The 15051-nt window shown below is 36.1% G+C and overlaps 1 protein-coding gene across 20 annotated transcripts in view; it reads left to right on the top strand.

Moving 5' to 3' along the window:
- Positions 1 to 15051, top strand: part of c2cd2l (c2cd2 like) — a 49929-nt gene that overhangs the window by 14593 nt on the left and 20285 nt on the right. For all 20 annotated transcript variants that reach the window (XM_087252528.1, XM_087252527.1, XM_087252525.1 and 17 more), the window contains 1 exon segment: positions 13247 to 13342. In XM_087252528.1, the coding sequence (XP_087108654.1) occupies positions 13247 to 13342 (96 nt within the window).

Below are 15051 nucleotides of genomic sequence, written 5' to 3'. Positions count from 1 at the left end.
CTCGTCTGCGGAGAATAAGGTCAATAGTCTGTAAGGTGTTCAAAAAGCCACTAAAAACACCATCTCTCTGTTGCTGAGCTAGTGACCTAATACTGTTGTGGAAATTCTGAAGTTTGCACACGGTGGACTTTCACTAATCCATTAGGCCACTAAAGGTTAATTAATGGCATTGAAGTGACTAAAATGATGCAGTAGCTAATATGACAGTGACAACATAGAGATTATCTACTTTATTTACCTATAACAGTTTACTTGGTCACAATAACATAAATATGTTGAACCCTTTGGTTTCATCTCGTAGTATATAGAACATACTTTTTCAAATAGTCTTGAAGTTTCAACTCAATATGATTTTTTTAGACAGAGCGATTGTGCATGTTTTGTATGTAAAACCAATGAGAAATAATTTATCTAATCAAGTTGGGAGCAAATTTTAATTATAATCGTTAGCACAGAGGTCTCCAGATAACTTCCTACTTGGAGGATTAACCAGCCACTGACCACTGGTTAATCTCCTCTTCACAATTTTACACGCGGTGGGATTTTAATCCGATTATCAGTTATACTGTGAGTGTGAGAGTGGGATTGGTGTTTCTATAAGGGAAGGATTATTGGGAAGATGATGAATAAAGGATGTGATCAAATTAAGCAGCGTTGAGTCTCCACAGTGTGTGAATCCAGATTAAACTTGTGCCTGTGAATTTACCTCAGGTGTATGAATCAATTTAAATAGCCTTAAAACTAGTAAAAGGTGGATAGTTATTACTCTAACAATGCCCCAGTGAAACATTGACTCACTCGTTTAGCTACTTGGATTGTTCAGCGTTGTTTGCTTTGCAGTTCTGGTCATATTTGGTCATTTTCAGGCTACATTACTGTGATGTGCGTGAAGAACTGCTAAGAGGCTTTATCCTTTACTCGTTCTTTGCTTCCTCGGTCTTTCTCACCCAACACACTCGCACACGTAAACTCCCTGTAGTAATCCAGGGATTTGGCAGAGGGGGGGGGGGGATCTGCACAGCTGGTTATATGTGACAATAACAATAGAAGGACGTCCTTTGAGATTGTATACACACATACACACCCGCACACTTAAGTGCACTACTTACTAATAAACATGGCAGAAAAGCATACAGCTCTTTGATTTAAACTAATATATGTATCTAACCTAAAAAAAACTTGATATCAGTTATCAGTCGAGCTGTGCGATTTGGAGATTAATAACTTATGCAAATTATTATTATAATTATTGACAGATATTGAGATTTGATTTGCGATTTAATTTTGTAGTCAAGCTTCAGCTCAATAATCTGTAACCCGATGCAACAATTCTGCAACAGCTCTTAAAAATTACCTGTTTTTATTTGGTGTCTGTGACTTTGAAAACAAAATATTTCTATGTTACCGACATGCTGTTTTTCTTTGATATTAATTCGTCTATTAATGCTTTTGAAACGGCAGACACCATAATAACACTTGTGAGCGCTTTCCTGTTTTTTTTTTTATTTGTTTATTTATTTATTTTTATTTATTATTTTTGTGGGCATAGTTCGGTTGTGCAATTCTGATTGTGCAGAACGAAAGTGTGCTCACTCAATTAACTAGTAAGACTATAAGACATGCATTTGCTCTGGGTGGGGAAAAATAAACAATACATGTATTTTTCATATTGCAGCCTCTTGCAATTTGGATTGCAACATTTCAAATTGCAAATGCAATTCGATTTCGAATAATCGCACAGCCCTAATTATCAGTTTATTTTGTTACTAAACTTGTTCTAGATTTAAAGGTTAACTGACCTGTCATGTCAATTCCATCTGTCAAGAAAAGAGTGAAAGTATAGTTTTTTGAAAAGCACTTAAAAATTAAAGTATAATGTTTATATTGTATTTTCAGTCAAATAAATGCAGCCTTGGTTACCATAAGATACTTATTTGCAAAAAAATAAGTAAAATATTGCCAATTTTATTGCAATTACATGCCATTTTGTGCATCAGCTTTCTGTAGCATGGTCTTGAAATGGTCATCACATGGTCACTTAAAACCAAATGTGGCTCTGCACATATGGTCCACATTAAGAAAAATACAGATTCAGTTCAGATCCACGGCTTCTCATTGCCTTCAAGAGCAACTATTTTTAAATGTATTTGAAATACTGAATAAACATCTGATTAATGGTGGCTGAGATTGAGCTTTCGCTGTCTCTTGCTCTCCCAGCTGGCCTTCTGATACCGTCAATGCTCTGAGAGTTTAGCTCTTGCCAATATGGCACAGTCCTCCAGGCATGTGTGTCGGCATCGTCTGTGTTTGAGTGTGTTTGAGTGTGTGTGTGTGTGTGTGTGTGTGTGTGTGTGTGTGTGTGTGTGTGTGTGTGTGTGTGTGTGTGTGTGTGTGTGTGTGTGTGTGTGTGTGTGTGTGTGTGTGTGTGTGTGTGTGTGTGTGTGTGTGTGTGGCATCTGTGCATATGATGGAATGGTAGGATGGCACATTATCATGCCTGCAGTGCACAGAATAGCACACTGTCTGCACACACACATACACACACATATCTCAAGGTCAAGCTAGTTTATTTTTGTCTTTCTGTCACCCTTTTGCTTTCTTTTTACTTTTTTTGATGAAATAGTTTGAAAGTGAGTATTGTGTATAAACAATTTTTGTGACTCAGAATGGAAGTAAAACAGCTTTTTGCATGCACTGTTTTCATTATTAGTTTTGATGAATGAATTCGCTTTACTGTGGCTTATTTGCAATAAAATGTTTCTTCACATTAATTAAGGTTCAATTTTTGCTATTAACTAAGGCTTCTAGCTTAATAACGTACTAATTTGCGGCTTATTTTTTTGGGGTTTAGTATTTGGGTTTAGGTATTGGTACTAAAGGTCCTTACTTTATCTTAATAATAAACAGGTAATAAGCAAGTAGTCAATTGTGGAAATTGGTATTTTATTCTAATGGACACCAAATGTTTTAAACAAATTACACAAAATTGGATTATTATATATAATAATTGGTGAATAAAGCACAAGTTCAAAGAAGTAGCCTATGTGCTATGAGATCAGATTACCAACCCGGTAAAGATGAGAATTTTTGCTTGTATGTAACAAAGAACTGAGACAATGAAGATTTCGGTGACAAAGTTTTATTGCATCAAAGTAAACAATTTAAATGCATCTGTCAAAACTCTCTGCCTCCTTTATTGAAGCTGAAGGGCTGCTACACTGGCACAAATGCTCAATGATAAACTGAAGTATAGTTCCCGCCAAGGAACCCACTGTAACACTGTTTTCCAACGTAATACATTACTTGTGCTTCAGAGCACATACAGTACATGTCACAAGCAATAACAAACACTATCATACTATGTATTATATTTTTGCTTTTGAAATAGATTCCAGATTTTTGTGAGCACAATTTTGTTCGACATTTTGGGGTTGTAATTTAAAGAAATCATTCTCATGACTGTATTTAAAACAACTAAAACATTTTGGAATGGTCTGTATTGAGATTGGTCCATTGGGTAGTCAATTTAGTTTTCAATTCAATTCTTTTTTTCTATAGGGCTTTTTACAATGTAAATTGTGTCAAAGCAGCTTAACATAGATGGAAAAAAAAACCAAATGCCATAAATATTTCCAGAAATTTAGTCAGACAGGAAAGTGGTGTAGAATGCTAGTGTAGTTCTAGCAAACTAAGGCCCCGTTTACACTAGTGCGTTTTAGTTTTAAAACGGCGTTTTAGAATGAAAACGATCCGCGTCCACACTCGCGTTTTACCCAGCGTTTCTGAACTGCTCTCCGTCCACACCAAAACGCTGAAAACGCACATCACGTGACCACACACACACACACACTTTGGCAATCGCTGGAGCCCATCTACCCAGATGACAGCTCTGCTAGTCGGACTTCTCATCAAGCATCTCCCGCTGGATCTAATCTCACTATATTTATTAAACGGGATATTTCATTCATCTTGTTGTCTTTATCTAACGACATATTCCCTGACTTTGGTCATTGGAATCTATTACTTGTTCTCAGGTAACGTGTTTTGGCTGAGCGCAAAGATAAGTTAATGATTAATGTAAGCACGTAGCCTATTCTGTATATTGACTGATCGCTTGCCTTTATTTCCTATAATGTATAAACTTATTGTGGCCTATGTTATACTTTTATAATGGCCATTATCGATTATTAAAACTGATATTCAGCAAAAGAGAGGGTATGTTTCGTATTTTCACTGAAATTGAAAGGAGGCAGTTGTTATCGGCTCCGTTTTGTTATAAATATCCACACAGTGAAGATGACGCTCATGCAGCACGACGCCTCAACATTTCTGCTGTCTAAGTTGCTAATATTAAAATGAAAATAGGCAGTTCCTTATATCAAGTTTACATTTTATTGTTGAGAAAGTGAAACAACGTAGCCAAGGTGATGTGAATGAAGTTATAAAGTACACTGTTCCCTGTGAAGATTGACGCGTGTCCTCGGTATGTGTTCCATATCAAACTGAGAAGAAGAGATGCAGCCTTGATCAAACTTGCGAAGTCTGAACTTACACGGAGAAGATTCAGGACTGAACTGTGTGTGTTAGGCTACTTAATATTGAGGAAAAGCCCCAATCAGAGAGGTGAATGTCTGCAGCCCCGCCTCCGTTTTCAGATGTCTCCGTCTTTCCCCATCCACACTGAGACGGAGCAGCAGCGTTTTAGAATGAAAACGGCCTCTCCAGCGTTTTCGAAACGCTCCGTTTTCGGCGCTCGAGAACTCCGGCGTAGTGTGGACGGATGGCGTAACCGTAGTAAAACTTATGCGTTTTCAAACTAAAACGCATTAGTGTAAACGGGGCCTAAAACTGCATATAAATGTCACTGTTGAAGTTCAGCCAAGTTTACTTCAGATCAGTGTACTGCAGATGACACTGCTGAAGCCAGATGCTATAGTTACGTTTATGTATATATATATATATATATATATATATATATATATATATATATATATATATATATATATATATATATATATATATATATCAAAAGCGACTTTTGCATGTCTTATTAATCCAACACACAACTTTGTCATTGTTTGCAATAGCATCATGCTCTACTATTTAATCTCAAGGAAAGTAAGTTGTCCAGTCACTGCTGAGACAAATCCACTTAAGGGATGGTTCACCAAAAATGAAAATATACTCACCACTAACTCATCCTCAAGTGGTTCCACACCTTTTTGAGTTTCTTTCTTTTGTTGAATAAAAAGAAGATATTTTAAAGAACGCTGACTTCAGAAGTAGGGAAAAATACTATGGAAATCAGTGGTTACAAGTTTCCAGATTTTTTCAAAATATCATAAATTGTGTTTAACATGAGAAAGGAACAGATTAGGAACAAGTGAAGAGTGAGTAAATGACGACAGAATTTTCAGAATTGGGTGAACTGTCCCTTTACATTTTTTGTTTCATGTTTAATTTATAAATGTTTGTTAACATATTTTATTCTTTTTTTTATATAATAATGCATACATTTCATTTGATTGCATGATATTCCCTATGTTTTTCTGCACATTTTATGCACTTTTTGAATTTAAGTCATAACACAAAATGTCCATACAAATATGTGAATGAAAACACAGCTAATGATGTCCCTCTATTGTCCTTTATTTTGAGATTGCATTGCCATTGCATTGCCCTTAGTTGTTGGCACCCAGTGATTAAAAATTGCCCGAAGGAATCTTTGGATTCCTAGTTTTGTCATCAGGTTGCGTCACAGTGCCTAAAGAAGGATATTTTTGGTTGGTTCAAATGGTTGTTGTGGTGCTTTTGAAGAGGCCAGAGGGGTGTTCAAGGCACTGAGACTCTAACTAAAAATGACATTATACCAATGTGTCTAGAAACACACTATGTCGTCCACATTCAGGCTCACACATTTTTTGTATGAAACATGGACACACACACACCAACAAACTGTCAAGAGCCGGTATAAGATTAACCTATTAATATGTTAAAATAACACCTTAATTTACAATAGCGCTGAGAGAGTAGGTGGAGGAAATATACATTACCTCAATCTCTATAACTGGATTCTACAGCTCAAATGACCTGAGACTAGCAAGGTGGGGGTGCTCATTAGAGTTGATTGAACAGTTGAACAAATGAATGTGAATATATGTATTCTAAAAATACAACTAGCGAAGATGTACCATGACATTGAGGCCCACTCCCAATTCTTTTTTTTTTTACCCTTCCCCTACCTCTCATCCTGGCCCTTGAAACAGAGTGTGAAGGGAAAGGCTTCAAAATTGACCCCCAAGAAATAGGACACCACTACAAAACTGGCACACATCATCATTTGTCATCACGATCTCTTACTTTATATGTGAGAACGACAAAGACTGCTGTAGTTTATCCAGTTGCATTGATTTTTGGTATTTATCTTCAGGAAATCAAGGCAATGGTATCATGTCTGCATCAAGGTGCACCCAAGAAACAATTAATTTTGACACCCCTACTCCTTACCTCCCTGTGCAGCCATTTTGCCGTTGTAGCTGCTCTAGTCTAAAAAATTTCGTACCCCTTGGTTTCGAATCTGGTCCTGAAAAATACTCTGTTTCAAGGGCTATTTAGCCTTTCCCGTTAGCCTCACGCCTTCAAGCTAAAGAGAATTGGGACAAATGGGAAAAGGGAAGGGGTAGAATCGGATATGGGCCATAGACTTATATCTTGTTCATACTTTGACTATCACATTTATAAAGTGCAACATTCAGGATGCAGAAGAAAAAATCCAATGTATTTTCTCCTCAGGGAAATATAATTTTAACTACAGCTTATAAATCTTTCAAAGCTCATTGGTATAGGCTTTTTTACAGCCATCAGCTCCCTTACCAATCAGAAAAAAATACATATGGACTAAAACTGAAAGTTTGACACATGTATTTTCTTACACTTATTGTTGAGTCTGACCTGTCAGACCGGAGTTGTACCCCTGAACACAGTTCATGCAGTGCACATGCCATTTCCTGCATATCAGTTATTTGTTTCATGCCATTTATCTCAAACATGCATTCTACGTTATCTTTATAAGTTTGACCTGTGTTAAAAATGCAAACTGACGTGGACTAAAGTGGAATGTGTAGTGATTTTTGTTCAAGCGCTTGACTGTGCCCTGTGGGGGTGGACGGGTCTGGTATTTTTTTTTTCATTACGTATGCTGATTTCACTGATGGAACCTGTACAAACTGCTGATGCGCAGGACAGAACAAGCTTTTTCATCTGCGCTCTAGTTGGATATGCAGTTTTTTCCTAGAAACTCCTTATCAGTGCGTGTCCCATTAAAAAGAATATAAACTTGCAATAAATCAACAATGTTTCAGAGATTTGATGCAATAAATGGGTTAATTTCCAGCTTAACAGCATGCTATTGTTCTGCTGGCCTTCCCTGGTTTCATTGGACACGTCTGCTTGTAGTGGATAATAGCCAGTGTCAAACATGTGGATCACAGCATGATGTTGTGGAAGAGCACAGATGATCATGCAAATGTATGATGTAAATGACAAGGATTTGTCTCTGTATGCAAATGGCACATATTGTGGTGATTTGTTGCTGAGGATAGAATTAGAAAGACGCGCTGTGATGTAAAACCATCAGCTTCTGCATCGGCGCATATTTGAATGGAATTGCTTTTGTGGTTATTTTCGGTGTGTCACACTCCATGAAAAATGAATCATTCATGGCTGATATTTAAGCATCCAGTGTTGGGGAAAAAATCTTTGTAAACAAGATGAAATTGTAATAGTGTTTAGCAGCAACAACTGAACTCATCCTGTTCTGTAATTGCATAACATATCACATATCCATTTTTTATTATTCTAATCAAGTATTATTAAGTATAATCACACCATTCATGTATCAAGCAATAGTTTTATTGATAGTTTTAACATTGTGTCCAGTTAACCTGTTTTTTATTGCTTCTAAATATTATTATTAGAGCGGTGTTAAAAAATCATTCGAGAAATTCATTAATTTGCTCTTTGAATTCAATTCATTTCAATTAATGTTTATTACTATAGCACTTTTACAATGTAGATTGTGTCAAAGCAGCTTCACATAGAAGGTTATAAAAAATTTAAACTGTCAGTCTAGTTTTCAGAGTTGAAGTTCAGTTTAGTTCAGTTCAGTGTGGTTTAATTTTAAATGCTAAAAGTCCAAACACTGAAGAGCAAATCCATCGATGGGCAATTTGAAGGACTATAAATGGGTTTTTGTAATTATATCGCGTTTACCTTTACAATTATCGCACTATTTCAAATTGCAATTTTAATTCAGTTAAAATTGTTCAGCCCTGATAGCATTGATATTTTCTCTTTAGTCAAAATCTATTCTCCATAGTGTCATAATGCTCTCTTGAATAGGTTCTGAGATTAGTTTTTAACAGCAGATGGCGCTGTACGCTTTACTAACAGCCGTACTCTGCTTGCATCCAATTTCTTGCTAATACCACTTGAACCAAAATGATTTATTAATAACCTTAGGAAAGGTTCAAGCAAATTACAAGAGTGTTCATAGTAAGCTGGTTTACATTAATCCCATGACATAAAAGCCAATTTACATCACTCAGCCAAATGCAAAAACTCCTTCCTTCTGAGTATTTGTGTTAGGGCTGCACGATGTTGGAAAAATCTGACATTGTGACATTTTGTTTTTCTGTGATAATATATTGCACATTAAATTAAATTCTTCACGATTTAATGAAACGTTTCTGCTGCAACTAAACAAAGTTATAGTTTGTTTTAAATATAGGGAGCGACACGTACACGATGTGCACAGTTGAAAGCATCTCATGCTTTAGCAGTAAGAAGTGTGCACACCTTTTAGTGCAATGTAAATAAGAGGTGTTCGACGAATTACTATAAATGAATAAAATGAATATGCATTTATGAATGCAGATGATACCGACAGTTCATTTAAATATTTTGCTAATATATAGCTTAGATTTACATTAGAAAAATGATATAAGGAGTTATAAAATATAAGGAGTTTTCACATAATTTCTAAACTAGTAGTGTTTTGAAATTAATTAATGCATAATAATCGAGGTAATCATAAGTATTCCTCAGAGTATAATCGTACAACCAAAATCTATAATAGTTGCATCCCTAGTTATAGGTTAATTGTGCCGAATACTTTACACTCTCTTGAAATGCCTTTAAAACACATACAAATGATAAAGTTTCAATCCGTTATGTGTATACTTCACAATGACTCCACAAATGTAATGTATTGTCAACTGTTAATTGACTGTAATCCCAACTCAACATTGCATATTTTGCGATGCGACTAATGCAGACACACATTGCGATATTGATGCTGAAAAGATATATTGTGCAGCCCTAATTTGTGTGTATGGTTAAAATCCACTGTGTTGAAAACTAAGCAGAGAATCAATTCAAAAGAGAATAACAAAAATCTCAGTATCAATTCAGAATTAATTTCTTAAATTATTTTTTTCTGCTAATTATTTTTCTAATATTTAATGTCACACTAACATCAAGAATGAGTAAAAGTCATACAAGCAAATAAAAGTGCTTTACTGTATATTTAACAATCAAATTTAGCTGATTGTCTTTTTATCAAATTGTCATGGAGAGATAAAGAGCATGTCATGTCAACCAGCATCAGGTAAATGAAGCTTCTCTGATGTTACACTATTGAATAAGCTTAGATCATTTCCCTTATAAGATGTCTTTGTTGTTGGTTTAATCTTGTATGATCCAGTGTTTTCTGTATGAACTTATTAACTTACACATTGAAAAGCTGTGTAGGATGGAGAGAGCTGTATGATATAAAGAACATATGCTAGTGCAGTAGGGGATTTGTGTTTTCTCTTCCTCCTCTCCGAGAGCTCAGGGGCTGAGCCAGTAAATGCTACCCAGTCAAACACGTCCTCTCATCCCATTGGCTGAGTTACAGAGAGGGAGAGCGAATCTAAGTCAATTATGCTGAGCTCCTTTCATTTCAAAGCTCTCAGGTACTTAAAATCTTACTCTTAGAGATTTACATTTGTCGTTACTTTCTGTGAGCATTTACATGTTGATCGATTGTTTTTAGAATGGAGGGAATAATAACCCTTTAACATTTAAAGCGGTTAGCAGATTAGGCCTGCACGATTCTGGCTAAAATGAGAATTACAATTCGTTTTTGCTTAAAATCATGATCACTATTTTCTCATGATTCTGTACATGTAAAATAAAAGTAATATGAGAAGGCTATTATTATTGTTAATTCTCAGGCCTATGTGTAGGTCTACTAAATGCTACATTTTGTATAGACTTTGAATGGTGGACTTGAATAGACTGCCCTGGTTGTTAATTAACAGTAAAGTGATGACATCAGAATACAATTCATAATTCTGAAGTTGAATTATGTTTGAGAGATATGCTTGCAATCTGACAACATTATTAGACAAATTTTTTACTGGTAAAATGAGACATTTGTCATTATCAGATTTCCTCATGCATAATATTCCACATTATATAGATTAGAGTAGTTAAACTGGCAATGTTGAACATTTATTCTCGCCCACAACACTGTGTTCGCTATAAAAGAAAAAAAACATTAAATGCTTATCGTAATCAGAACTCTAAAATGCGATATGATTATTTAAATCAGGGGTTCCTAAACTTTTCAGACCGCGACCCCCAAAGTGACAATGCCATTGACTCGCGACCCACAATATCCTCTGAGGTGGTTATAAATACAGTGGTTATAAATGTAATGGCGCACACACACCAATAGACCCAAGTCTATTCTTCGTTTAATTTTTTTTTTATGTATGTTAGTGCTGTAAATGGGCCAGAAAGTTTAACCTGATGTTATAAAATCAATCTGACGCCATTGCTGTGTCTTTAATATGATGTAATTACCCCAGGTGTCGCAATCCAATAGAATATAGTAGCTATATAGTATATAGTAACTATAAACAACTATTTTTTTCTCTTCAGTAGTTTATGGATAAAATATGGTAACTCATATGGTTTAATAAAAATAAATAGATTTTTGGAAATCACCAGGCGACCCCCTCCCCCTCCCCCACCCTTATTGCCCTACGACCCCTTGGGGGGGTCCTGACCCCCACTTTGAGAACTACTGATTTAAATGATGTGCAAACTTTCGGTTTCACTTTTACTGCCGAGTGTGCTAATGTCATGGCTGCCTTCATTCCAAGAAAATAAAATCACACATGCAAATCAGACCTCCCCCGCGGCTCCCAAACAATTGTATAAATTACACCTTATCAATACAGTAGGCGACTCTTTCAACACCATTTTTGAGGTATTGACCTTATTCTCAAATGCGGAAGTGCGCCTGTTTTCGTGATTGTCTTAGAACTTCCGTTTCAGTTGCCTATGGGAGAAATGACAAGGAATAATAAACGGCAAAAAACGGTCAAACTACTTGCTCTACAAACAAATGTTTGCATGACTATACAGACCAAGTAGAATAATACAACAAGGAAATATCAGTTTGCAACATCAAACAACGAAACGAGCAGTTTTTAATGTCTAAAAATGAATGGAAGTGAATAAGACCGGAAGTCTCGTGCCAAAAAGATTCAAATGGCAGCGACCGCTCGTCTGCGGAGAATAAGGTCAATACCGAGCAACGTATATAAAACAATGTGAAGATTTACGCATCTTACCTGACCTTGATAATATAATTGGCTGTATCGTAGAGATGCTGGATTAAGATCGTGTGGAGGGTCGAGACGAGGTTGTGATCTTTTACGATTAATCGTGTAGCCCTAGAGCAGATGCTTTTTTTTTTACTTTCTTAGGACACTAGTAGTTGCACAAATTTTGCGTAGCAATTGTCTGGTAGGATTTCCATTACATTCACTAATTAAAGCTGAACTGTTTCACATTTAATAGTTTCATTTTTCATATGTGTCATGGGATATTTTTGGTAATTTTTTAATCTATTTATAATAAAGAGCACATTAGTCCCCTCTTTAACACCACAGTCAACATCATGGTATCATGACGTGATTTGCACATAGCTACTCACTGATGTCATTTTATGGTGACTCCAGTATCTGTAAACTTTTTTTTATTAAACCAGTTTCAGGTTGACGTCTTTTTCTTGCTTCACACTCATCATTTTCAGCCTTATTTATTTCTCTCGAAATGACATACACAATGAGGAATCTTGTAGTCAAAGGATTAGTTATGCCAATTATATATAATAATTATGTTATAATGATAATTATCCACACACCCTCATCTTACGACACATTCGTTTAAGCAGAAGGCTGTAGCTATAGTTCTCATTTTAAGTCCATCCGCGACAGAAACAGCAGCAAAAGTCAGCTTTGTCCATGTAGTTATGCGCAGTTATTTCCATTACCACACTGCTCACTTGCCAATCACTGTTGGCCAATGTTTCTGCCTTGCTGCAATATCCTGCGATTGGCAGACGTTTCTCTTTAGTGTGATCTGAGGCCATTGCTCTCATCGTAATCTTTAACTTTGGGTGTTTTACAAGCTTATATTGGATTAATATGTTTCTACCTGGCGCCCTGGCATGTGATGTTTGTTGCACGATCTCCATTTGTGAACTGTGGAGGTCTGGCTCAAATAAGTACACTGGCAGCTTGTCGTCATGGCAGTCTGCCCAGAATGATGTCATATCCCTAGTATGCTATTCGCTGACCAATGTTTTTGGCTAGAGATAATAGTGAGTGTGCGCACTTTTGTGTGCATGTGTGATCAAAGAGAGACAAAATGTATGTTATTTGCATTAATCTTTGTTACTAAGGACACAATGGTTCGCACATGGACACCATAAATGGTGGAAGAACCTGTTTTCTCTTCCACTCACCCGGAATGATGACTGTTTCATATTTCCTCTCACTTTTAGCACTGCTTGATTTATGCAGGTTTTAATTAAAAGGGGCGGTTTTCGATTTATCCCTTGCTCTTCATATAATTGCGAGAGACGCATTGCCGTGACTATAAAGAAGAACATACTGCAATGCTTCGGTTGCTTATTTATTATTCTACTTCATCACAGGGTGGCTGGGATTTCTGTTTTGAAACTGTGAAGATTTATGGATGCACCATCATCTAGCTTCTTAATATAAACATGCAAATATAAATTTGGCTCGAGAGGCACATCCGAAGAGTGATTGCACACACGGAGGGTTTTTATTCAGTGATTTATGCGCAGATGAAGTAACTGACTATCTCCATTTCCTTTCAGAGCTCCATTCAAATCACCTTTGATGACAGCCTTCAACTACCAACTTCTGCGTCCATTGACCGTGTGACTTGCACTGACCAATCAGTACGCAGCATGGTAAGAATTAAAGCCATTGCTTAGTTTTGGAGGCTGGTGGGTTTTGTTGTTGTTGTCAGTTTATTAGGCCTATATGAAAGCAGCTCTGATCCACTGCAAAACATATGGGTTTGTGTAATGGCAGCCACCAATAAAGTGCTGCAGTGAATGCACACGTCTGAGCTACAGCAGTGAGCGGGTGCTTTGAGCACAAAACCCCAGAGAGCAATGCATGTCGGACAGTTTATAAAGGATATATCGCTGGATCGCGTCTCACTATAGTTTTCAAACGCGATATTTAATTAATCTTGTTTCTATTTAACAACTCTTTGGTCTTTTAATTCTATGAGATAACGTGTCACAGCATCAGTACACTGCGTCAAACTTTGGCTTTCACGCTTGTACTTAATAATTTTAGTGAAAACCTCAGATACTTTTGGTTGGGTGCCTTTTTTACCAACCAAGTTTGTCAATGCCCTTATAACGACACAGATCACTCTCCCTATTCATGCCAAAGTCCTGCAGAAAATGTGATTGATAGGTTGTAATTTGTGTGTAACTTATCTATATTTAATTATGATTTAGTTATGGGTAAAACCAAGACCATGCAGGTCAGGTAGTTGAAATGATAGGCTACATGTAATTAATTTATTATGAATTCATTAATTATTCATAAATAATTAATTTACCACTATCTATGACGATGATGCCATCGTTTATTGCAATGTTTCACATTCGACATTGTACGATGCCATATTGGTCGACATCGCTCAACCCCACTCTGATCAATGCAAGGACTGTTTAGCTCAACTGTGACTTGCCTACACACATTGTGGTGCACTTAGTAATTTTGCCTTGTAAAATCTAACCTAACCAAGAAAGAAATGCAGCGTAGTAACAAATTATATTCCTGCATTAGAACAAAGCAAATTAACTGCAAAGCTGAAAAAGATGATAAATAACCTAGGTGCCAAATATTAATTAATTCGTTATCCTCCTAAGTCCCTTATTTATCAGGGATCGCCACTGCAGAATGAACCACCAACTATTCTAGCATATGTTTTACGACGCGGATGCCCTTCCAGCTGCAACCCAGTACTGGGAAACACATAAACTCTTACATTCACACACACTTTTCGATTCACTTGTACCATATCTCTTTGGACTGTGGGGGAAACCGAAACACAGTGGAGGAAACCCACGCCAACAAGGGGAGAACATGCAAACTCCACTGAAATGTCAACTGGCACAGCTGGGACTCAAACTAGCAACCTTCTTGCTGTGAGGTGTCAGTGCTAACCACTGAGCCAATGTGCCGTCCCAGATGCCAAATAAAGCCCACTAATTTTTTTATTTTTTATTTTTTTTAACAAATATAAATTTATTGTTGACTATTTTTATTACTAAAATAAATGTAAAAATACTGCAAATAAAGCTTCCAGGTCAATTGATCAACCATTCAGTTCTAATAATTTAATTCTTAATTAAAGAACCCTATACAAAACATTTCTCCAATAATCTGAGCAGCCCAACTGATTCCAAATTTGATAGCTTAATAGAAAAAGTACCAAATATATTAAAATATCATTAAATTGAAATCGTGTTTGAAATATTACTGTTTTTGTTTTGTATTGTATTGTACATATAATTGCAGTAATATATATATATATATATATATATATATATATATATATATATATATATATATATATATATATATATATATATAT

This window comes from Danio rerio, chromosome 5 (assembly GCF_052040795.2).
Source record: "Danio rerio strain M-AB ecotype USA chromosome 5, GRCz13ab, whole genome shotgun sequence".
Classification (NCBI taxonomy): Eukaryota; Metazoa; Chordata; class Actinopteri; order Cypriniformes; family Danionidae; genus Danio; species Danio rerio.
Note: the sequence above shows the minus strand (reverse complement) of the source record. Positions and strands in the feature narration are given on the sequence as shown.